The 27,753-nt window shown below is 38.0% G+C and overlaps 1 protein-coding gene across 2 annotated transcripts in view; it reads left to right on the forward strand.

Moving 5' to 3' along the window:
• Atg9 (autophagy-related protein 9) overlaps window positions 1-27,753 on the forward strand; it is a 702,067-nt gene that overhangs the window by 34,008 nt on the left and 640,306 nt on the right. For both annotated transcript variants that reach the window (XM_067149655.2, XM_067149654.2), the window contains exon 3: window positions 6,656-6,833. In XM_067149655.2, coding sequence (XP_067005756.1) covers window positions 6,656-6,833 — 178 coding nt within the window. The remainder of the gene's footprint in view (window positions 1-6,655; window positions 6,834-27,753) is intronic.

Below are 27,753 nucleotides of genomic sequence, written 5' to 3' on the forward strand. Positions count from 1 at the left end.
AGTAGCCCTATCGGTTGTCATCTATCTGGATAACGTTCTTGAGACCGGATTTGTGCCTGGTATGCATTCTGTCTACTTATTTCATAGATGAGTAACTTATCCACACACCGGAATACAGCACAAGCTTTATGCATGTTATTGTTGTATGAAGTTTGGAACATATACAACGTAGTTAACTGACCACCATCTCCTGGCTCTGTACCCTATGCCATGATACAGGGCGAAATAAACAAATCAGTCTGTGGAAGCTACCTTACCACATTGCAGGCAATTGGTAGTAAAAGAATACTTGCGTGTCCATATCGCATCCCCCACCATGTCCTTGCTACTGTGAGGCTCCTGATCTCTGTGTGTAAGGTACATGGGTTCATTTGAGTTCCTGCCGTCTTCTAGCCACTCCTCTCGTTATATGTCCGCCTCCGTAGCTGCCGTCCTCGGGGGCCCGGGTTCGAATCCCGGTACTGCAGGAGCGCTGGTACATGCAGCTCACCTCCAGTGGGGGTGTGCCTGAAAAGAGCTGCACCACCTCGGGATGAGGACACGAGTTTACCCTGACTCCAGAATAGCAAGGTTCTGGTATATATCTCAAGTACATACTTTTCACATTCCCAGTGCTGACCTGGAGATTCTTAGCACCCGCCAACCACTGAAAATCTGTCTTCCTTGATGATCGTCAGCCTCTCTCTCTGTTTGAAACTGCCCAGGGATTTGCTGGGGACGCACATGTTCCTCGCAACTGTAACTCTGTGTTTAATCATAAGCCACGATTTTTGATGTATTTTTGAACACTTATTGTTGCAACAATAATTTGTTTTCATGTTTAGCAGTCATGTTTGACATATCTTATCTCTCTGCTAAATCAGCAGCCATGTTGTTAGATGTAGTTGAGGTTTTATTTAATAAGAATTCGGTCATTACTTTATGACTCCTCAGTCAGAGAAGAAGAAAGGAGAGCCGTTGTAAACAAAATGATAAAGAGCTTCATAAAATTCTGGTTAATCACACAGGTAAAAATTCCTCTATCAATCAGGTATTACTCTTCTGCTGTATGTGCTTGTACTTCTGATTACTGAACAAGCCAATCCACGCAGTTTGTACTCAATGGATGGGGAAGGACAGATTCGTTTAGCATCTTCATGCCTGTGATGCTGTTGTCCAAACGTGTGCTAGGGTTGATGTTTAAGTTGGTCTTTATAATGCTTCAAAGTGGCAGCATGGGGTCTTGTGCCTGAGCAAATTTCACCATACAGAAATTGATGCCGCTCATACAGCATGCCACCCAAGCTGATGGCCAGCGTTCATGCACACTTTTTTAAGAACTGCAAGTTCAGGGACATGGTTCTCCCATTTGATACATGACATGGAGTGAATTTTCTTTTGATGGAAAAGGTCGCAGTGGTTGAGGGTCCAGGTTTCACATCCATAGAGTAACATTGTGATGACTGTTTTGGTATGAGGTGTTAAGACCTGGTTGGATAGCTGACGGAATGCCAAATTAGCAGCACCGAGTGTGTTCCTCACATCCTCTCCTGAGGAGCAGATGCTCCCAAGGTACGTGTTGGAGACTCTGCGATGCTAGTAGAATCTTGTTTGAAACGGTCATATATGCTCTTGACTGACTGCTGCCAGCATACTGGAGTTCAGCTGATCACCAAGTCTGTATACATGATATCAGGGCAACACCGCTCAAGACCTTTTCCAGATCATAGGTTGCACTATAAAGCTAAAAAGGGAGCGTTCATATTAGCCGACATAACATAAGCTATGGTTTCCAAGAAACACGTAAATATCATGCTCAAGAATCATCACATTAATTATATACTATCAGAATCCACCAAAAATAGTAATTGAAAACAATCATATTATAATAAACAAATCAAAATAGGGACAAACTGGAAACGATTATTGATAAACTAAAAAATATTGCCAAAGAAATTGCTCCTATGGAAAGGAGAAAGAAACGTGCCTAGTGGAATGAGGAATGTGATATGGCAATACAGAAAAGACACACAGTGTGGCTAAATGATCAACAAAGAAAACGGCACAATCTCGAGATGAACTAACTATTGCTAGAAGACAAACACCCAAATAACTTAGAAGAATCAACAGAGACCATCAAAAAGAAAACCTAGCTAACATAGATGAATCATTCAAACAACATAAGGCATGAGAAGTGGGGTACCTCCGTAGATAATACGATGAAGAAATAATCCTGGATCTGCACACTGGCCCGTAGGAAAACCCGGATCCTTCAATTTATCGGAGGCTCTTCCTGTCCGTTGTTGGCCGGTATCCAGGTTCAGTCATCATTTACATGGATGTTTCGAGGACAGAAACGAAAGTGAGCTGTGCGTTTGTTGTGGACAATGATGGGTTTATTTTTGCTCTCCCAGAAACCTGTAGTGTGTACACAGCAGAGATCTATGCTATCTGTGAATCTCTGCGGTACGCACTTTCTTCTGTGCACTGACTCCTTGAGCTCGCCACAGTCTATTAATACCTGTTTTCCTCAGCACCCTCTGATGCAGCGGATCCAGGACCTGCTGGCCGGGTGTTCGGATGCCAGCACCAGAATTACGTTTATGTGGCTCCCAAGCTACATGAGTATAGAGGGAAACAAGTTAGCAGATCAGGCTGCCAAGGAGGCAGTTACACTACCCCGTTGCCAGCAAGTGATATTCGCTCTTAGCTGAGACATTTGATTATGGCTCATTGGGAGATGGAGTGGCAGGCCACTCCACTTCCAAATAAGTTTGAGAGCGATAAAAGGAACAACGAAGGTATGGAGGACTTTGCTTCGGACTTCTTGGAGAGAAGCGTTGGTATTGTATCGTCTTCGGATCGGCCACGGTATACTAATGCACTCCCATTTTCTGAAAGGAGAAGCCCCTCCGGTGTGTACTTGCGGCGATCATCTTAGCGTGGTACACATCCTTACGGAGTGCATAGACCTGGTTGATCTGCGCCGTAGACTAAAACTCCCGAGCACCATCTCCCTCATCCTGCGAGATGACTAACATTCTGCAGACCTCATCATCTGTTTCATGAGGGATAGTGGTCTTTTTAATCGTGTGTGTTACCTTAACTACAGTGGTTACACAAAACAAGGCACAACACAGTAAAGGGGGAAGGTAAGAGCAACTACACAATATCAGAGAACACTACACAGTCAGAAAAACATTAGCTGGCATTACGCGGATCTCCAACAACAACATGTACGTAAATATCAGTACGGCCAACTACTGGACAACAAACCGGGAAGGTGGAAAAGGCTGGGAACCTCCCAAAGGCATGGACATGGCTTAGATTGCGGATTCCGAGATAAATCGGCGTGATCCTTAGATTTGAAAAATATTATTTACAAAAGAGGAGCCTCCGTGGTTCAGACGGCAGCGCGTTGGCCTCTCACCGCTGGATACCGTGGTTTAAATCCCGGCGACTCCATGTGAGATTTGTGCTGGACAAAACGGAGGCGGGACAGGTTTTCCTCCGGGTACTCCGGTTTTCCCTGTCATCTTTCATTCCAGCAACACTCTCCATTATCATTTCATAGCATTTATCACTCATTAATAAATCACCTTGGGAGTGGCGATCCCATTGTAATAACAGCCTATATCTGCTTCATTCATCCCATCTCTGACCCGGTCAATGACTGGAAAACAAATACAATCCCGACTTACGAACTATAAGTTCTGTGATATACATAACTTAGAGGTTCTTTGGTAATACCTTCGTAGCAGTATAAATTCAAATTTCAAATCAACTATATATCTAGTTACCAGTGCAGTCGTACAATGCAATATACAGTGAAGTGAACAGGTTCTCCAAAATCTAGCGTACCTCAAGTGATACAGAACTACCAGAGGCAAAGCCCAACTTACAATCTACATATTTTGTGAAATAAGAAAAAGGGAAGCCTCGGAAAAAAACAGGCCAGCCCAGCTGAAAAGCTAAGGCGTCCTAAATAATTAATTTGGCGAATCTAGGTTAGGCTAGGGCAGACTCCTATATGAAAAGCAAATCGGAACATCATGGAAATTTTAGCAGGAACGGAATTCAAGAGTGCTTACCCGAGGATGCGCCATTTCGGAAGCGAGGGGTTGCACATGACGCAGACCAACACAGACTAAAGGCAGATCAGGCCAAGACAAGACCGAATAATCATTATCGCTGCCTCGCTTACTATATATAGGAAAACTCTGGCTTGGAGTAGCCAATCAGAATGTATGAGTCCGCCCATCCCCTCCTAGGTTCACCGATCACAATTCCTACTCCCGTCGGGAACTTTAACTAACATTCTCGAAGACACACGTTCGCGAATCTTCCATTTCCAGAATAGTAAGAAAATTCCTTCAAGAAAACATAACCCACAAAAGGCACACACCCTGTTCAACAATTTTCTAGATACTTCCAGTAAGTACAGAATAGAAATCTACTATTTACAATACCATATGTTACAAATATTACACAGTACAGGTTAGGTCATTACAAATAAAACGTTATATTATACTTTACAAATAAAGTCTTCAAAAACACTTTCCACTTCCACAATATTGTTCACCTGTGACAGTGTGTAATAATTGTCTTAGTGTATTTGTGTTAACTGCGCCTTTATCCCATTTGTAACCGTTACTTCAGCGGCTACAGCAAACACCGTAAAGGGAGGAAAGCAAGTGCAATTACACAGTATCAAAGACCACTACACACACAATGAAACATCAGATGAACTACGCGGAACTACGCCGAAACAACACTGGTAAATATCAGTAGGGGCAACTTTATGATAATAAACAAGGAACGTGGGAAGGTTACTGGGAAACCTTACAAAGGGCATGGAGATGGCTTAGGTTACAGTTTTCGAAAAATCAACCGTGATCTTTGATTTTCAAAAATATTATTTACAAATGGACTTTACTAATGAATTCTGAACAAATTCAGCCATGCGGAAGGTACCGTTACACAACTTGTGAAATACAAGTTACATGTTCCTTGAGACACACAAATTGGACGTTCCTTGACAATAGCTTCCTACAAGTTCAAAGAGTCAAGCAAATACCATACATCTAGTTACAGCCCAAGTCGTAATATGTAATATGTTTAAGCGTACCTTTCAAAATCTCTGAACAATATAATTGAAAAAGGGTAAAATCAGAAATATCTAAACTTGGCGCAGAGGCCAGTTCAACTTGGTTACACACTAAAAACACTTCTGATGCGGGGCAGTGGAAAACTAGCGTGGGTCAAGTGACACGGAACTACTAGAGGCAAAACCCCAAGGTAAATACATAAAATTACAATTTACACGTTTAGTGAAAGAAGGAAAGTGGGAATGCCTCGAAAGCAAACAGGCAAGCCCAGCTGAAAAGCTAAGGCATCTGAAATAATTGAGTGGCGAGTCTGGGTGAGGTTAGGGCCGGCAAGCGAACATTAAAGGCAATTTAAGGGGGAACAGAAATCAAGAGTGCGAGGCATCACTGACGACAGTCAAGAGATAGAAGACACTCTCTTTAAAAAGGGAAACCCTGGCCTATCACCAATCACAAATCTTACTTCAGTCGCGATGTTTAAATAACTTTCCCGAATACGCGCGATCGCATATTTTCTAGAATACATAACTAACAAAGGCCAACACACCCTGTTCAAAAATTCATGTCACACCTTTCTTGACAGTTTTAGTAAATATAGAAATGAAATCTAGTTGTTACAAATACCATATGTTACCAAAATATTTACACTGTACAGGTTAGGTAGTTACACGGAATACAAATAAAATATTTTAGCACAATGCTCCAGATCAAACAGTAAGTACTACTTAACAAGGTTTACAAATAAAATCTTCAATAAACGCTTTCCACTCCCATATATACTACACCTGTGTCACCATTGACTCTATTTTAGTTTATGTATTTTATTGTGTTATTTTAACTTCTGACTTGATTTCTCTGTACTTTCAGGCAATACCTCATTCCATTGTTACCTATAACTCTATTAGAAAATGAGGCATTGCGAATTAGATCCACTGATTGTTTTAGTCTCATAATCATTTTTCATCACCATTTACTTTAAATTCTAGTCAGTGGATACATTTTAAGGTTTTAATTATCATGTTGTTAGTTCCATCTTGTACCATTAGGGACCGATGACCTAGCTGTTAGGCCCTTTTAAACAATAAGCATCATCATCATCATCATCATCAAAGAGTAGTGTTACAAAAATGTTACAAAGTTTGGGCTGGGAAGACTTGCGAGAAAGGAGACGAGCTGTTCAACTAAGTGGTATGTTGCATAAAGACAAAATGAGTCACCACTGCTGGGAGTTTGTTGTTGACTGAGGTAGGCTTGGTTTACCCAGAAGGACATGTGTTTAATTTCTTGTCAGAAATTTTGTTGTTTTGTTTGTTATAATGTAAGCATTTTTTCTTTGGTTTTGACTCAATTAATTTATGACTGTGAGTACAACAGTAGCAGATCATGCCTACTGAATTAGACTGAAAAACCTCGTAGTTATTTGAAAAGATTCCCATCACGAAGTCTGGGGACAGATTACATGTGACTGCATATCCACAGCTTTGGGGTCAAAATAGCTATAGTGAAATTAGTAAAATTGTGTGGTTTAGAGCATTACATTTACTTATATTGTATGATATTGTTTGCAGCAAGATGGAATCACATAGAAGATTTGGACTCCTTCTTCACACGCATGTACCAGTACCACCAGAAACATGGCTTCACGTGCATGATGTTGCAAGAAACTCTGGAGCTCCTACAGTTCATCTTTGTAGTTGTCTTCTCAACGTTCTTATTCCATTGTGTAAACTATCCAGTACTTTTTAGGTGAGTTACACTTTGTCTGAGTTAACTGAGTTCTCCATTTTCACACCAGGCAAATGCTGGGGCTGTACGTTCCCACTCCTAGCCCTTTCCTATCCCGTCTGTGTTGATGCGATGTAAAGCAACTTGTGTAATACTTCCTCTTTCTTCTTATTCTGAGTGCAAAGCATCATTGTACTTTCAAAATTGCACAACCATAAAACAATTTGAAGAATGCAATGGCCACTGTGTTGGACTCTCAGTAATGTGTGTTACGATCCTATCTGACAGTGTGTTGTGTCCTGCAGTAGTATCACCGATATACCAATGTGATGGCATGATACTGACAACTCGTTCTTGTAGTGGTTTGATGCAGCTACTACCTCCTGCATCTGCTTGTCATATTCATTTCTTGATCTAACATTCTTATGCCTACACTTCCCTCAAAAACTCCTGGGTATCGTAAGATGTCTCTTCTTCATTTGCTCTCCTTGGATTGTGATTCCTTTTCCAAATTCGTCTTGGATTTTCTTTATCGCCTGTTCTATGTAAGTCATAAATGAAAGAGAAGTTCCACCTAATCAATACTATTTTATTGTCACATGTAGGACCGGTTTCGACCTCTCAAAAGGTCATCCTCAGCTACACTAGGATTGCATTTACATATTATGCCTCATATTGAGAGCTAATGACATACTCTAGAATTCAACGATTTTAAAGTGGTTATGCCCATGTTGAGAATTCAATATTATACAATTACAAAAATTAATTGCTCTTCTTACACTCAATGTACATATGTGAGAAACTAGTATGAGTTCATCTTTTCTTTAATGTGATGAGTATGTCAGAGTATTTTTAAACATAGGCATTTGCCTAGTCAGTTTAATTGATCTCCAATCTTTTGAATATTTAGTCCTTAATGAAATGAACTTAATTGAACAATTGTAAAATGATCAGTATTATAGTCGTTTTAACAATTATAATATCAACGAACTGAGAAAACCAACATTTTATTTAATAAAATTATCCCAATTGTAAAGAATGATTACATCAAATTAGTTATTATAATTAATGTACCACCTTTCCAATACACAAAATCCTTATATTTAGGATGAAACCATTTAATCACAAATTGGACATGTTTCACTCAACTTTGTGAGCATCATCAGCAATAGTTAACATAAATCATTGGTGGGTCAGGGCCCTGATCCTGGTGTATATCACAAAAGAATGTCTAATATACATTGATAAAAATATATAAATTTAACACTTTAAAAATAATCAATAAGATTATTTATGTCTATTAAAACAAAAATTTTAATCATTCAAATTGTTTAAAATGTAAAACGGAATGGATGGCTTAAATGTTAAAAATAGTATATGGTAATTAGATGTTCTTAAAAATCGTTGTCCAACATATCTACGCTTGATTATATTAGACTGTTTATGATAAAATCAGTTTTCATATCAGACGACATTTTATCACTAGTGAACTCGTTTTTCAACCATCATGTGCGAATTTAGCGTTTCTCATCATGTTTATTCTTAAAAAACAGCAACATAGTCTATAATAAGAACTCACCCTGATATGAAAAACTGATTTTATCATAAACAGTCTAATATAATCGAGCGTAGATATGTTGGACAACGATTTTTAAGAACATCTAATTACCATATACTATTTTTAACATTTAAGCCATCCATTCCGTTTTACATTTTAAACAATTTGAATGATTAAAATTTTTGTTTTAATAGACATAAATAATCTTATTGATTATTTTTAAAGTGTTAAATTTATATATTTTTATCAATGTATATTAGACATTCTTTTGTGATATACACCAGGATCAGGGCCCTGACCCACCAATGATTATGTTAACTATTGCTGATGATGCTCACAAAGTTGAGTGAAACATGTCCAGTTTGTGATTAAATGGTTTCATCCTAAATATAAGGATTTTGTGTATTGGAAAGGTGGTTCATTAATTATAATAATTTGATACTCTGAACTCCAATACGGTTGGAAAATGAGATTTATAACTTGTAATCAAATTAGTTAACGAACAGCGTCATACGCAAGCCATAGCGCAGACAGCGGACACGCCCGGCCCCGCCCATACACACAACAAGGCTTCCCCCACACACCCCTCCAAGCCCTCCACAACAGCCGACAACATTATCAGAAGTACAAGGTATAATACGCGACAGACAGCCAAACAGCAAACATCTCAACCACCCCACAGCAGTAAGTAAATTTCATAGAACTCACACTAGTATTCAACTTTTATTTCAATCAGAATTTCTAATTCAATCATTTCGACTTGCAGATATTCACCATCATAAGAAAGGAAAGAGCCACCATTAACGTCCTTGGATTCAAAAAGTGAACAATTTCCAGAACATTAATCAACATCAAACAAATAGATTATCCAAAAGTTACAAATACTAAATTGGAAAGTGGTTGAGTAATATTCAATACATATTGGCAATGATTACAATAATTTAAGCTTAAAACTTGCAAACAACATAAGAAAGTGTCTGTCTCTTATTAATTTGGACTGTCAACTGAAGTTTACATCCAACGCACATTACAGTGATTTTAATGTTTTAATGTGTTTAAGAGTTTTGCTTATGAGCTATTTCACATAATTCTAACATAATACGCACTGCAACAACGCAAGAACTACTATTATCTGCCGCATTAGACAATCAACAGTGCAGTCAAGCACGTTAAACTATATTTACTAATGTTTTATTTTGGCTAGTGATTTGTTTTATTGAACTATCAACATGTATATCTCTACATTTAGTGTAAATTATTGTTAAAACGACTATAATACTGATCATTTTACAATTGTTCAATTAAGTTCATTTCATACAGGACTAAATATTCAAAAGATTGGAGATCAATTAAACTGACTAGGCAAATGCCTATGTTTAAAAATACTCTGACATACTCATCACATTAAAGAAAAGATGAACTCATACTAGTTTCTCACATATGTACATTGAGTGTAAGAAGAGCAATTAATTTTTGTAATTGTATAATATTGAATTCTCAACATGGGCATAACCACTTTAAAATCGTTGAATTCTAGAGTATGTCATTAGCTCTCAATATGAGGCATAATATGTAAATGCAATTCTAGTGTAGCTGAGGATGACCTTTTGAGAGGTCGAAACCGGTCCTACATGTGACAATAAAATAGTATTGATTAGGTGGAACTTCTCTTTCATTTATGACTTGTGGTGACTATCAATACGGAATAAAAAATGAAATTTATCAATCAAGATGTTCTATATAAACTCTGAATAGCAAAGAAGGGGTGGGGGGGCTAACTGCAGGCTTGCCTCACTCCTTTCTGGATTGCTGCTTCTTTTTCAGAGCCTTTGACTTTTATCACTGTAGACTGATTTTTATACACATTGTAGATAGTTCTTTGTTCTTAGTTTCTGATCCCGATCACCTTCAGAATCTCAAATAGCTTGGTCCAATCAACATTATGAAACGCCTTTTCTAGATCTACGAATGCCATGTACATAGGTTTGTCTTTCTTAATTCAATCCTCTAGGGTAAGTCGAAAAGTTAGGATTACCTCACGTGTTCCTACATTTCTTCTCAAGCGAAATTGGCCTTCTCACAACTCGCTTTCAACTTGTCGTTCTCTTCTTCTGTAAGTAATTGGTTTGCCCAGGATTTTGTTCATGACCACTTGAATTATTCTATCTGAAAGCATTGATTGATTAGATTTGTAGTGTTTTTAAGGTTTTCAGGAGTTTATACATAGATCTGTCCCTCCATACAGTGTCAAAAGCAGCCGTGAAATCCATGAATACCTCATTGGTCTTTAGCTTCTCTTCAAATCCAGCTTCAATGAATATCGTCAGAGCAAGTACTTGGTCTTCGCAACTTTGTTCTGGTCCAAAGCCTGGTTGTTCTGCTGGGAGGACCTTGAAGATGGCTGGATTGATTCTGTTGTAGATCAATCTTTCCAGTAGCTTGACCTTAATAATGCTGTGTATCTATAGCTTTTGGGAGCATTGTGAGGTTTTCCACGTTTCAAGAAGGCAATGATCTTTGATCTCTTGAACTCCGGTGGCAGGTGTCCTGTGTGTTGGATGGATGAAAAGAAGTCAGCAAGCCACTTCCTAGCGTTTTTACCACTGTGAATGAGGAACTTATTGTGGATTTATCAAAGCCTGGTGCCTTTCCATTTGGCAGCTTTGAAGGGCTATTGTGTCTTCATCTATGGTGGATGGTGATGCTAGCTCCGGTATACTGGAGCATGATTTTCTTAGTTTTCTCAGGTCTCTTCTGATTGTTTTGGAGTGTGCTTTGTCTGATTTAGCCCTGGACATCTGAATGATTCGGTCTACTATTCTGTCTGGTATGACTTCTTGAGGTGCTTGTGGTTTGTGGGAATGGCCGGTTTCACAGTTTGAGTTTAAGCCGAAGCTTTAGTAAGCCACGCACGCCACTTAAGCAAGGCTTACTGTTTGGCTTAAACACTATGAGTTTCACAGTAGGGGGACCATGTGCAGCTTTACTAAGCTGAACATCTCCGAAGTTGGTAATGCTTGCGCATGCGCAATGATTCAATTCTCATCTTTGTTTACATCTGTAGCCTATGATTGATTGACTTGTAGGTTATACATTGTTTATCAGCCAAGATAATTGAGAAAAATGAACGGAAAATGTGTTTCCAATAATAGTAACAAAAATAAAGTTTAAAAAAGGTCACTCGCCCGTCCTGCAGACACGCATTATCACTACAGTCTAAAATGGCCATAATTTCTGAATCATTCATGCAAATAATGTCCTGACAAGGTTATTGTAATCCTTATAAAATACTGGAAGAGGTCAAACAATTTATTTCGATGAGGAATTCGAGGATAATATGGAAATATTTATTTAATGTTAAGGAGTTATATTTTTTTACCGCTGAGTATAGCATAAAATCGCTTCTAGAGGGCAAACGGTTGGAAATAGGTATATACCATCGTGGACTTTTTTGTAGAGGTTTCTATGCTCTACAATTCGTACACTTACACTTGGGGGTCTATCGTTGATGGTTCACGCAGCGTAAGCCAAGAAAGCAAGTGACCGACCGACATTTTTGTCTCTTGAGCCTCGAAATATATTCAGAAATATAAGTTATTTAATGTTAATGTTATTGGTTTTACGTCCTACTAACTATGAATTTGAGCACCTTCACCACAGGACTGAGACAGGATCGAACCTGCCAAGTTGGGCTATAAGAGGGCCAGCGCTCTACCATCTGAACTGAATCCTTAGCTTAAACCTCAGTTTCATACAGCTTAAGCCAGTCACAGATAAGCTCGGCTTACCACTTGCACTCCCCACTGTGAAACTCGTCCAGAGTTTAAGCTCCCGCTTAAGCCCGATCCAAGGCTTAAGCGTATACTGTGAAACCGGGCCTTAGTTTCTTTAGAAGGCTCCAGGATTTCTTATTTGCATGCTTAAAGTCTAGTTCCTCAACTGTTTCAGTCCATCTTTCTTCTCTGTTCTTATCCAAACTGCTAATGAGATCATCTGCAACTTCTACCTGACCACTCTGTAAGAATTCTTGGTACAGAAACTCACTGGTGTCGCTCCAACAAGGTATGTTTTCAAATGCATCTAGGTATGAGTTTCTTGGCCGTTAAGATTATCATCCTGACGAACTTCTGGTGGTTACCAGGGGTGGGAGCAATCCATCGGATATTGCTGTTCAGTTTAAAGTTAAAAACTTCATCACTGATCCGTATTGAACTAATGGTTACAATGCTAAAAAGAGAAAAATGTTCCACCTTTTCAATACAATAACACTGTTGCACGAACCAATGTAGCAACATATTTAATTTATTAAGGGACCGGTTTCAACATCTGTCCATGTCATCATCAGCCTGCACAAAAAAATGGCAAGAAATTAACACAATTGTAGCACTTATGACACTTTTCTTGAATTAAAAATAGAAGTTCATGTAGAGGTTCTTGAGCACTCTTGCTGATCTTGAGGTTGACATGATGATGACATGGACAGATGTCGAAACCGGTCCGTTAATAAATTAAATATGTTGCTACATTGATTCGTGCAACAGTGTTATTGTATTGAAAAGGTGGAACATTTTTCTTTTTTTCTCTTTTTAGTATTGCTGTTTAGGTCTTGAGAAAATTGGTCCCAGTTGGCTTTGGAAAAATTCCATCGCAAGTGTGGTGAATTTTCAATGATTGGTATCTGCATTCCTACTTCTAGGATGATGGGCCGATGTTGACTGTGTGGTCGGCAGAGGTAATCCTGCATCGTCAGTTGTGACAAAGCCCAGGTCTGGATTTGTTTCACATTTTCATCTGGCTGAACAGAATGTGCGTTTGTCTTTAGGATCATACACAAGGTGCGGATAGTGTGCTTTGGCCCAGTTGATACTAGAGTACCATCCTGTCTATATCCTCGGTTGGTATATATATTGTACCAGGAACTGTTTTAGCCAGGTACATTATTTTAAAGTTGCCGGAATATTTGGAAAAGGACGGCAGTAGTATTTGTTTATGTGCCCAACATCTTATGTGAGCTCGATACGAAGTTCCTCGGGCAAGCAGGACACGTCACGAGCGATGAGCCTGCGGGTGACATCAGTGCCACATGTATGCTTTTCTCTCGAATGTACTGGAATAAAAATTTTCTAACTTTTTAACTGATGTAGATACAGAAATGAGACAACCTCGTCATGTAGCTAGTGTTCTGAAGGCCAACATATGTCAGTGTCAACAAATTCCATCAAGGCGTTCATGAGATAATAAGCGAGAAATAAACCACATTTCTCCTCGTGACGTGGCGAGTTACCTTGGCCGTACAGAATATAAACCGCGGTCCTGGCCGAAACAAACCAGTTCAAATCCTTCACAGCTGGCTTGTCAGTCATGCTACTCGCGACAAGTGAAGTCAAACTCAGTGTTCGGGAACGTCGTGATACTTGTATAATTTTCGACAGTAAGTTGACACTTAGTTTATGTGAACACCAGTGAGTAACCAATGGATTTTCTTGAGAAATTGTGGTACTTACATTTCGTCAGGAACATTTGAACTTCGGAAATTAACGTGTTTATAACATCAAAGTCATAAGACTTGTAATATTTCGCCAATATTTGAACTTACAAAATATATCGATTTTTGTGTGAATAACTTTAACAAACTTGAAGCTAGCATGACTACTTTAAATTTTAATGATCATGAATTGTTTCAACTTAGAACATCGCGAGTGTAGGTTTGCAACACATTAACTATTTCGAGCCGTGCGCGTAGTGGAGCGCGGCTGTGAGCTTGCATCCGGGAGATAGTAGGTTCGAATCCCACTATCGGCTGCCCTGAAAATGGTTTTCCGTGGTTTCCCATTTTCACACCAGGCAAATGCTGGGGCTGTACCTTAATTAAGGCCACGGCCGCTTCCTTTCAACTCCTAGGCCTTTCCTATCCCATCGTCGCCATAAGACCTATCTGTGTCGGTGCGACGTAAAGCCCCTAGCGAAAAAAAAAAAAAAAACTATTTCGAATGTTATCAAAGTCTAAAACCACTTTAACTTGTGCATAAAGACTGTTTCCTAATTTACATAACAGACTGTACCATCTGAAACAACTCGTGTGAATAGACTGTCTAATGAACTGTAAATACGCCGTAATACATTACGCATACTTCGTAATTCAGTGACATTGTGAATTATAGGATTCGTACACGAATACTTGAGGAACTGTGACAGTGAGAAGGAACATTACGATATATTACGAGAGAGAACTATTTATTTTTTTACTGTGAAAGTGAGTCATGATAAACTGTGCTTCGAACGATGTTTTTCATTTTCCAAATTCGTGCAACTTACGAAAAGAAACTGTGCTTCGACACATTTCTCATCTAGTGAATGGTGATTATTACAATCAGTTCTAACATCACAAATCAAATTGTGCTTGTTTCAACATAGGACACTCTATCAGTGGCCTAGTCAGATGGACTTTCTCGTGTTAAAGCCACTCTTTTATTAACATGAGAAATCCTGACTCAAGACAACGGAGAACGACGACGGAGAACGACGTAGATCGATGGAGGTTTGATGCAGATCAACGCGGAACATGGACTTGTTACTACGAGGGATGGTTCCTGAGAGGTGGTACTATGGAACATCGTAGTGCTTGCTGTTAGCTGAGTTCCAGAGTTGCAGAGCAGTATTCAACATTTCGAGCTTAACAAGAAGACATAATTCAGGTGATATAAGTGTCTTTTCATTCAGAAATATACTTCTGCTTTCAACAGAACTCTTATAGACAGTGTCATTGCTGACAAAGAACTTTCATTCAATTCAAAAGTTCACTTACCTAATATTTTGACGAACAATTATTAGCAGCTTATAAACTTAAAAAATTAACGTTTTACAATACTCAAAAATACGGACAGACTTTGGGAAGGCAGTGTGCTCTCGTAATATCATATGCTTTCATTTGTTGGAAATTTAGAACTTCAATTCAGTGCTTTATTTATAGTGAAGGCGTATAATAAACCCTAAATTAGCGATATTCATATAAAGTGTATAATAAGTTATGTAAAATAGGACAACACTTAGAACTTTCTACCAGAAGATCAAACTTAATTTAGTGTTTGATATTTGAATATAAATAGTTTGAGATGTTCACGATAAGGAATTACAAAATTTACCTTGTTTAATTTACGTAGAAAACATACTCTGAAATCACAAGTGAAATATTAACTTACTTTCAACATGCTTTATTATTTTATATTGCACCCGTCATGCCGGGCTCAGCTCGGCCGGTGAGCGAAGATCTCCAGGGTGTAGATCGTTCGCTTATCGGCTGTGCGAAAATTTTAAAGTGCAGGGATAGATGATGAACTAGTGGCAAATGAGAGAAAGCTAAATAGGTTTTACACATTTATTATAACTACTGCTCTTCATAAACTTCACAATAATTTACAAAATCTAGGTATTTTGTTTATATGATTTGTCTTCTTTTATGTCGTAATCACATAGACACTTCATCGAAAAACGGAACAGCAAATGGCTGAATCTGCAAATATAATATTTATATTTTTAGTGGAAAATTAATTAAATAATTAATAATAATTGATTTGAGATGATCTCTCCCATTGATAATTTAATAACTTGAAAATAAACTTCCTTCTTTCATAGATTTGATTTTAAACAAGTTTGAAAATGATCATTTTCATTCCTCTTTGAAAATTAAATAAAAAATTTTCTCTCACAAAATTATGGTTAAATCGTCTTCCTTGACCTTTAAATTAATTAATAAACTCAACTTTATAATTATTTAGTAGTTGCTTCTCACATAATAGCTTGGAACTTGACATTATGTCAATCTATGTTTATCCATTAATTGAAATAATTAATTAATTAACGCTTACAATTTTTGATTTTGTGAGTTCAATCCACTGACATGGCCTATACTTATTTATGTGTATTCGTTAAATAAGATCCTATTCTTCCTTAAAAATGAATAAAATTCACTAAAGGTTTAAATTCATTCAAATGGTGAACCACTAAAGTTGGCGTAAATTAGGCCAAAATTCCACGAAATAACGAAGAGCATCATCACAAATATGGATTGGAAACTTACATTAAGCAAAATACAGTCAAATCACACACACTACACTCACACAAAGATACACGGAAATATTATATACATATTTACACGAACGCTAGCCCTTGACTATTAATTTTCATGTTTAGACAAAGTTAGGAAAATTATTCTCATGATGACACTATCGTGGTGACCTCCTCTCATCAACTGGAAATGTGACAGAGCAATGATTGTCACTTTATTAAAGAGCATAGTTATACGACGATGTTCAGAGAAAATTTACGAACACAAAATCATCCAAAAATCATCGATAAAATCGCTTAAACATAGGCCAGAATTAACATTCCGCGCACGCGGTTCATGAGCTACGATATTTATTTTTACTTCTCCACTATAATTGTGATTCTCGATTAATCTGCACTCACAACGAAGAAATTACATCAAGTAACATATTTTATTCTTAAATTGACTCACTAATGGATGCACAGCTCGACTGCTGAATTCAATAATATCCATCTACCAGTCAACTAATCATCACAACACAGCAAATATATAAAAAATTGTATCGGTCAGATACTGCCATTTCCCAGGCCTAAATTACTATAAATGAGCGCACATCAACCATATTCAATAATAACTAATATTATGCTCATGACCTTAGGTGTTCTTTTACGCGATAATTTAGTTGAATTATTTTTATTATTATTATTATTATTATCCCTGGCCGCGCAAGATCATACGTGCGGAAGCTACTGCACAATAATATTTCAGATGACTCTATTGCACACAAAATTCAACCATACGTCGCATAATTGAAGAATGAACTCTGACATAATAGAATCTACGAAATTACTGTCCCATTTCATCTCATTTTAAGTCTAAAAATATTCAAATAGTCCTAGTTTAACATTGAGGTCGTTTTACATTTATTTCTCCTGCCACAATGAACTCGGGACAGTTGAAACACTTCTCGAAGACATCCACTCAAACAAACTAATAGGTTCAAATACTCACACATCCTCAATCTACCATCACCAAGAAAGAAGAGATGGAAAAATTCTAACTAATAGAAAGTTTCTAAACAAATAAGTAGAGGCTATGTCATTACAATTACATTACAAAAGGAAAGAAAGAATAACAAAGTTTAAATATTACTTGGTGGTGACTGTCGGTTGTAGAACTCGGGCTGATGACCTAGTGCATTATCACATTACGCACCATTGATCCTGGTCACGCCCGCCTGGACTGCCTCACATTTTACTCGTGCATTGGAGACATGCTGGCGCGCTGGAAATCACACCATTCACCAAGAAAGAAGACTGGCATCCTGACTTGAACTCGAACCGGTGATCTCTTCTGTGAAATTTCTTGTGAAGCTGAAACTGAAAATCACGTCTGAGACAAGGTCCAAAACTCACACCGATGTTTGATAAGATGGGAAAGAAACTTAACTTTTAAAATCTGTTGAATTATAGGTGGAATCCGTAAATATCTGAACTGCAGTTGCAACAAGTTGTAGGCTCTGAATGACGAAGTTCCCTCAGCAAGCGAAGTGCGTCTTCTTCCGTCCGTAGTTGAAGCTAGAGTAATTCTCCACACGACGTGTTCAGAGGTAGAAATTTCTGAGTAAATTTTCCTTAGGAAAATCCATTATTCACTGTCTTAAGACAGGGGTGCGTCTTTTCCTCATAAGCGATTGGTTAATTTATTAATTTCGCACCAAATTAATCGCTTGATTGGCTTCCATAGTCAGACGTCATGCACCTTCACTATTATCGATCGAGCACTTGACACACATTCTGCCTGGTCACGTGGCATTCACGGCTGATTTGAAGGTTATTTGGCTAGCTGTATCTGCGCTCTCCCCTCGTTTGCCCTTGAGTGGAATTCCCTGACACCTGGCGTATCTCGCTCAGCCGACTCGATGTGATAAAACTCCCTTCCTGGTTCACGAAATAATATTTCAACACACAGTAGAAATAAAATATTTTCCAATAAATGATTTTTACCAATTTTGAAGGGGACATTTTCTCCCTTGGTTGGTTAATGATTTAGTTGGAAGATGAAATCATTAATGCTGGAAATAGACCCTTAACATGTTCCCTGAAAAATTTGAGTGGTAAACATGTGTCACACTTCTAAGCCATATTTTCAGCTCTTGTTCCGGCACGTAGCCTCCTGTTGTCCGCTTCTAGTGCTGCGCCCAGTAGTCGAAGTTGATTCATTATCGTGCTCTGCATTACTTGACATTCCTCACAGGTTTCTTCTTGCAGGTTGACTTGGGTCGATGCATGGTGGTACACTGCATCCTCACTTGCATCCCATGACGTTTCTTCTTCCATTATAGTGTTGACTTGGGCATCATTTACTGGTTCAGGGCAGTTGTAGCTTCGTAAATTTGAGGTATTATGAATTCGCTCATAGCTCTTATCAAGACTTTGAATTTTATAGGCATTGTTCCCATATACTCGGATAATTTTGTAAGGACCCACGAAAAGAGGTGCGAATTTCGCGTAGAATTTGCTGGTAGGTTCCGAAATGGCTGGTTTCTTTAAAAGAACATATTCATTCAATCTCAGGGGTCGATGAAATTTTTTTTTCTTACTCTCCGTTGTCTGCGATCAGCTTGCTCCCGTAATGAAGTAGCAGCCTTTTGAATGTTTTCCTCTAGTAGATCCTCCGACTTTGTCATCCAGGAATCAATCTGCACTATTATCCATTCTCGTGTCTTATTGACAGTACAAGGGCTAGAATTCAGGCTATCTCCCGTTAGTTCAGGGATTGTTTTTTTTTTTTTAATAGCGCCCTGACTCTGTTCTTCCCTTTCAGGACGTTCCCTTTCTTCCTTTTCTTTGGCTCTCTGGTATTCTAGGCTCTCGGCGTCGACCATGTCCGGATTGACGTCTTGGTCGTGGATAGCACGGTGCCATTTGCGTCGTTCTTGGTTGGATTGTTGGAGCTTGCGGAAATATTTTTCACGCTCTTCTTGCCTCCAGTTCCTCTTCCGGTTTTCGAGTCTGCGGTCGTTGGGTTCTCTTCTCCAGCGATCTCTATTATTTTCATACGGCCTTCTTCGATTGTTCCGCCGGTAGTAATTCCATTCTCTTTCGTTCCTATAGCCTGGTCTTGGAGAACGATCCCTAGACGGTCTTTCTTCATTTTCGCGATTCCGGTTTCTCCCTTGGCTGGTAAGGTTCCTGTCGTCTGGTCGATTGACAGTTGCATGGAACACCTGTTGCTCTGGGTTTGTACTTCGCCTAGATGGCTCCCTGGATGTCATATCTAACTGTCTGAGAATAGCCTCTGCTTGAATTGCCGTCTGAACGTTCGAGGCTATCATAATTCTTTGGATATCCGCAGGCAGCTGTCTTACAATGACCTTTATTAGTTCAGTTTCTGTAGGTGGTGCGTCAAGCTCACGCAATTTGCGTAATTGACTTGAAAAAAATTCTGAGAAGCGCGTGGGTGTGGACTGAGCATATTTCTTAGCGTACAGTTCTGTCTTAAGCTGGTCCTGAATATCTGAGTTCCAGTACTTCTCTAAAAATGCCCTTTTAAAACCTTCAAAATCGTCAAACGAGTATCGGAAGGCTGTAAACCACGTCAACACTGAGTTTTCCAGGTATCTCTCGGTTACTCGTAGCTGACGTTCCACAGGAATTTTATTGTCTCGGAAGAACTCCTGCAATTCGTTAATAAAACTCTTGGGGGTTATTCCTTTTACATTATTAAATTTCTTTGGGTGATCCTCATGTAATCGTATTATATTCACGATTTGGGTTTGACCAGAAGTGTTCAGTTGACTCGTTTCCCCTCTAACAGGCTCTAAAAATGGGTTGGTGGTGTTTACGGGAACGTTTAGAATTACTCTTTCATCGGTCTTGGGAGTTGAGAATTGAGCTTCCCCGGACACACGTTTCTCCAGTTGTCCCTGCCGTTCTAACAGAGAATTAGCTACAGTGTTATTACTCTCTCCTTGTAACTTGAGTAGCTTTAGTTCCTTGGTAAGCTCCTGTATTTCTCCCTGTAATTCCTGTTTGTAGACTTCCGAACTGGCTCTAACTTCACTTATTTCCTTGTCCATCGTTTTAAGACTCTGCTGGGTCTCCTCGATCGTCTCATAAAAGTATTCGAGTCGCTCCGAATTAGTGACTTGGGCTACCTTAATCTCGGCTATTACGCCCTTCTCCACCTGTTTTACCATTTCATAGATTTCGGTGAACTTCCTGCTCCATGCGGTTTTAGTTGCAGACAAGTCCTCGGCATTGTCACTAATTTTCTCTTCAATGGTCCTAAAATTTCCCTTTACTTCGTCCTTGTATTGGTCTAGTCTATGCAGTATTCCTGTCTGTACTTTGGCTAGCCTTTCGCTAAACTCATTTGACATCGCTGACATGGAGCTATCGATTCCGGCCTGGATTTTCCCTTTCAGGTTAGAAAATTTTTGCTTAACGGACACCAACTCGCTTTGGACCGACGCTAATTTTCCGTTAAATAATTTAACGTCCATGTGCAGTTTCCCTAAGTTTTCATCCGTCCTAGCTTGAAATTCCTCTAGGGCACCCTTAAGATCTTGTTTGAGTTTGTCCTGTCCTGCATTCACATTCTCACTAATCTCACGCTTTAACAATTTATTGTTTTCACCTAACTCACGTTTTAACAATTCATTGTTCTCACCTAACTCACGTTTTAACTCCTGTTTCAGTAAGTTATTGTTTTCATTTAATTCCTGTTTCAATAAGTTACTGTTTTCAGCTAACTCCTGTTTCAATAAATCACTATTTCCATTTAGCTCAACTTTTAGCTCCTGTTTCAATAAGTTACTGTTTTTGTTTAACTTTTGTTCCAAACTGTCTTTCAAGTCTGCAGTCACTACCTCTAGGAGCCTACGAAGATCCTCCATAGTAACAGTACCCATTCTAATTTGAGACAACTAGCAGTTCAGACATTGGACGGACCAGGTTCGATGGTCTAATACTCGAGTTCCGATCGACAGTCACGTGTGGATTGAATTCACAGTCATAAAAGAAGATTATTATCGCATAAAGTAATATCTTATAATTTAAGTCCAAACTATGCGGAAATCTGCCGCAAAAGATAAATTTTGAAAATATCATCCAGATTTTGTTTATAATATAGCACCAAGGCCCTTCCTAACCTTTAACATGAGCGTAGTTCGCCACAAAAATTTGGGCTAATAAATGTCACAAAATAAACCTGAAATTTTTAATTTGCCACTGCATCTTGTTTGCATCCAAATTCTGGACTACAAGATCGAGTTCTTTTATTGGTACAGCCAATAAATCGGGCCTTAACACATTGGCCGCCAAATCTATACCTGCACCCGTCATGCCGGGCTCAGCTCGGCCGGTGAGCGAAGATCTCCAGGGTGTAGATCGTTCGCTTATCGGCTGTGCGAAAATTTTAAAGTGCAGGGATAGATGATGAACTAGTGGCAAATGAGAGAAAGCTAAATAGGTTTTACACATTTATTATAACTACTGCTCTTCATAAACTTCACAATAATTTACAAAATCTAGGTATTTTGTTTATATGATTTGTCTTCTTTTATGTCGTAATCACATAGATACTTCATCGAAAAACGGAACAGCAAATGGCTGAATCTGCAAATATAATATTTATATTTTTAGTGGAAAATTAATTAAATAATTAATAATAATTGATTTGAGATGATCTCTCCCATTGATAATTTAATAACTTGAAAATAAACTTCCTTCCTTCATAGATTTGATTTTAAACAAGTTTGAAAATGATCATTTTCATTCCTCTTTGAAAATTAAATAAAAAAATTTCTCTCACAAAATTATGGTTAAATCGTCTTCCTTGACCTTTAAATTAATTAATAAACTCAACTTTATAATTATTTAGTAGTTGCTTCTCACATAATAGCTTGGAACTTGACATTATGTCAATCTATGTTTATCCATTAATTGAAATAATTAATTAATTAACGCTTACAATTTTTGATTTTGTGAGTTCAATCCACTGACATGGCCTATACTTATTTATGTGTATTCGTTAAATAAGATCCTATTCTTCCTTAAAAACGAATAAAATTCACTAAAGGTTTAAATTCATTCAAATGGTGAACCACTAAAGTTGGCGTAAATTAGGCCAAAATTCCACGAAATAACGAAGAGCATCATCACAAATATGGATTGGAAACTTACATTAAGCAAAATACAGTCAAATCACACACACTACACTCACACAAAGATACACGGAAATATTATATACATATTTACACGAACGCTAGCCCTTGACTATTAATTTTCATGTTTAGACAAAGTTAGGAAAATTATTCTCATGATGACACTATCGTGGTGACCTCCTCTCATCAACTGGAAATGTGACAGAGCAATGATTGTCACTTTATTAAAGAGCATAGTTATACGACGATGTTCAGAGAAAATTTACGAACACAAAATCATCCAAAAATCATCGATAAAATCACTTAAACATAGGCCAGAATTAACATTCCGCGCACGCGGTTCATGAGCTACGATATTTATTTTTACTTCTCCACTATAATTGTGATTCTCGATTAATCTGCACTCACAACGAAGAAATTACATCAAGTAACATATTTTATTCTTAAATTGACTCACTAATGGATGCACAGCTCGACTGCTGAATTCAATAATATCCATCTACCAGTCAACTAATCATCACAACACAGCAAATATATAAAAAATTGTATCGGTCAGATACTGCCATTTCCCAGGCCTAAATTACTATAAATGAGCGCACATCAACCATATTCAATAATAACTAATATTATGCTCATGACCTTAGGTGTTCTTTTACGCGATAATTTAGTTAAATTATTTTTATTATTATTATTATTATCATCCCTGGCCGCGCAAGATCATACGTGCGGAAGCTACTGCACAATAATATTTCAGATGACTCTATTGCACACAAAATTCAACCATACGTCGCATAATTGAAGAATGAACTCTGACATAATAGAATTTACGAAATTACTGTCCCATTTCATCTCATTTTAAGTCTAAAAATATTCAAATAGTCCTAGTTTAACGTTGAGGTCGTTTTACATTTATTTCTCCTGCCACAATGAACTCGGGACAGTTGAAACACTTCTCGAAGACATCCACTCAAACAAACTAATAGGTTCAAATACTCACACATCCTCAATCTACCATCACCAAGAAAGAAGAGATGGAAAAATTCTAACTAATAGAAAGTTTCTAAACAAATAAGTAGAGGCTATGTCATTACAATTACATGACAAAAGGAAAGAAAGAATAACAAAGTTTAAATATTACTTGGTGGTGACTGTCGGTTGTAGAACTCGGGCTGATGACCTAGTGCATTATCACATTACGCACCATCGATCCTGGTCACGCCCGCCTGGACTGCCTCACATTTTACTCGTGCATTGGAGACATGCTGGCGCGCTGGAAATCACACCATTCACCAAGAAAGAAGACTGGCATCCTGACTTGAACTCGAACCGGTGATCTCTTCTGTGAAATTTCTTGTGAAGCTGAAACTGAAAATCACGTCTGAGACAAGGTCCAAAACTCACACCGATGTTTGATAAGATGGGAAAGAAACTTAACTTTTAAAATCTGTTGAATTATAGGTGGAATCCGTAAATATCTGAACTGCAGTTGCAACAAGTTGTAGGCTCTGAATGACGAAGTTCCTTCAGCAAGCGAAGTGCGTTGAAGCTAGAGTAATTCTCCACACGACGTGTTCAGAGGTAGAAATTTCTGAGTAAATTTTCCTTAGGAAAATCCATTATTCACTGTCTTAAGACAGGGGTGCGTCTTTTCCTCATAAGCGATTGGTTAATTAATTAACTTCGCACCAAATTAATCGCTTGATTGGCTGCCATAGTCAGACGTCATGCACCTTCACTATTATCGATCGAGCACTTGACACACATTCTGCCTGGTCACGTGGCATTCACGGCTGATTTGAAGGTTATTTGGCTAGCTGTATCTGCGCTCTCCCCTCGTTTGCCCTTGAGTGGAATTCCCTGACACCTGGCGTATCTCGCTCAGCCGACTCGATGTGATAAAACTCCCTTCCTGGTTCACGAAATAATATTTCAACACACAATAGAAATAAAATATTTTCCAATGAATGATTTTTACCAATTTTGAAGGGGACAATATCAAGAAAGTCATGATGGACATAACTGGTTGAAAAGAACATCATTCAGTTGGATTTTTACACGATCATAATTTTTCGATATTTTGTTGTTGGAATTGGGGTATATTTTCCAATAAATATCTATGATCACTACAATCAAGCGATATAATAGGGTAACTTTTCATAGATTGAATAAATGGAAGAAAGTTATATCTATTATTTTGCCTTGCGATCCCCCTCTCTGTACCCTCTCCTAAGGACTCAGAATGACCTCATGCTCTTTGAAATAAATTCTTCCTGGTACAATATATGTATATATTTATTGAATGAATCAACGACTTTCTGCAATTAAGGGTTGCTACAATAGACAAAGTAAAGTGTATCAAGATACAGAATGTTTTATTATTGTTACCTTTATTACAGCGGTTACACTAAACACAATAAAAGGGGGGAGAAGGTGCCTTTACGCAGTACCAAAAAACTTCGCACACAGTTGAACATCAGTTGGAACTACGTGGATCTCCGCCAACAACAACATACGTAACAATATCAGTAGGGCTGCTACCTCAGACTACAGGGGTAACACCAAACAAGGCACAAACACAGTTAGAAGGGTAAGCTAAGAGTACAATACACAATATAAGAAAACACTACACACTCGGAAAAACAGTAGCTAGCATTACGCGGATCTCCAACAAAACAAGTACGTAACTATCAGTAGGGCCAACTAGTAAACGACAAAACGGGAAGGTGGAAGGGCTGGGAACCTACCAAAGGCATGGACATGGCTTAGATAGCGGATTCCGAAATAAGTCCCCGTGATCCTTAGATTTGAAAAATATTATTTACAAAATAATCTTACAAATACATTCGAAGTTACGAGCTATAAGTTCAGTGGTATCCATAGCTTATTTTGTAGCAGGATAAATTCAAATTTCAAAACAACTATACATCTAGTTACCAATGCAGTAGTACAATGCAATTTACAGGTTATCCAAAGTCTAGCGTACCTCAAGTGATACAGAACTACCAGAGTGCCTCGGAAACAAACAGGTAACTCCAGCTGAAAAACTAAGGTGTCATAAGTAACTAATTTGGTGAATCTAGGCGAGGTTAGGGCAGACTCCTGTATGAAAACCAAATCGCAATATTACGGAAATTTTAGCAGGAACGGAATTCAAGAGTGCTTACCCGAGGAGAGTGCCATCCCGGAAGCCGGGGGACATCAACCAGATAGGCTGCTCGCAGACAGATAAACTGAGACCGACAGAATTCAGGATACAGAATTCTACTATTTACAAATGCCTATGTTACAACATTATACAGTACAGGTTAGGTCAATAAAAATAAAACATCATATCATATTTTACAAACAAAGTCTTAAAAAAAATACATTCCACTCGCATTACATAGTTCACTTGTAACAGGGCCAACTAGTGGATAATAAACCAGGAAGGTGGAAGGAGCTAGGACTTACTGAGGGCATGGGCATGACTTAGATTGCAGACTCCGAAATGATCAACCGTGATCCTTAAATTTAAAAATATTATTTACAAAAGGTTTTTACAAATGCATTCCGAACAAAATCTGCCAACTTGCAACTTATGAACTATATGCTCTGTGGTACACATAACTTAGAGGTTCTTTGATAATACCGTCGTACAAGTTCAAAATTCCAAACCAACTATACATCTAATTACAGATTCAGTTGTACAATGCAATTTACGGTGAAGTAAACGTACTCTCCAAAACTCTAGCATACATCAAGTGACATTGAACGGCCAGAGGCAAACTGCAAGGTAAACATATTAAACTACATCTACCTATTTAGTCGAACAAGAAAAGGGAATGCCTCGAAAGGAAACAGACAAGCACAGCTGAAAAGCTAAGGCATCATAAATAATTAATTTGGCAAATCTAGGTTAGGCTAGGGCAGACTCCTATACAAAATAACAACCAAACATTACGGAAATTTAGCCGGAATGGAATTCAAGAGTGCTTACCCGAAGGTGGCCCATCCCGTTAGCGAGGTGTGGCACATGACGTAAAACTTCAGATAGACTAAGGCAGACCAGGGCAAGACAAGACCATGAAATGCTGCCTCGCACTCTATATAAGGGTAAACCGTGGCCTTGGAGTAGCCAATCAGAATGCATGAGTCCGCCTATGTCCTCCTAGGTTCACCAATCACAATTCCTACTACAGTCGCACGTTCGCGAATCTTCCATTTCCAGAAGAGTTAGAAAATGCCTTCTAGAACACATAACCAACAAAAGGCAACACACTCTGTTCAAAAACTCATGTAACAATTTTCTAGATACTTCCAGTAAGTACAGAACTGAAATCTACTATTTACAAATACATATGTTACAAATACAAATGGAATACCGCCGTATGTACCGAAAGCATGTTCTAATGTGTTGGATTTTCCCTTACGAGCCTTATATAACATTGTGGTAAAAACGCAAACCTTTCCAAATAAATAAATGCTGTTTCCTTCAGATTTCAAATCAGAAAAATACATTGAATTATAAATATAAAATTAATAATGAAGAACTCAAAGTTGTTCACTCTGTTAATGACTTAGGGGTAATTGTTACAAGAAATTTATCTTTCAAGGACCATATTAATACAATGGTTAATGATTCCTATAAGAAATTGGGTTTTATAATTAGAAATTCAAGAGATTTTTCTAACACGTATGCACTCACCTTATTATTCAATAGTATTGTCCGGTCAAAATTTGAGTATTCATGTATAATTTGGTCTCCATGTTATAAATCTTATCAAAATCAAATTGAAAGGGTGCAGAAACGCTTTTTAAGATATATTTATTATAAAAAATATAAGATATTCCCCTTTAGAAATTGTTTTATATGGATTTTTGTTGAATGAATTTAAATATGTATCGCGAGCCAGTAGGCGTGTAATAGCTCAACAAATTTATCTCTATAAGATGGTCAATGCATTAATTGATGACAATAGTTCGCTTCACGAGTTATGCTTTAATGTTAGAAAAGGAAATTTAAGATTTCGGCAATTGTTTATTACTCCAGTCTCCAAAACTGTATTTTTTAAGAACTCTCCGTTTATCAATATGTGTAAAACATACAATAACTTAATTAATAAGTATCATATAGATCTTGACTTTGCTTATGAATATGACACATATGTAAATATATTAAAAGAATTTTTCT

The sequence above is a fragment of the Anabrus simplex genome, chromosome 6 (genome assembly GCF_040414725.1).
Source record: "Anabrus simplex isolate iqAnaSimp1 chromosome 6, ASM4041472v1, whole genome shotgun sequence".
NCBI classification, from domain to species: domain Eukaryota; kingdom Metazoa; phylum Arthropoda; class Insecta; order Orthoptera; family Tettigoniidae; genus Anabrus; species Anabrus simplex.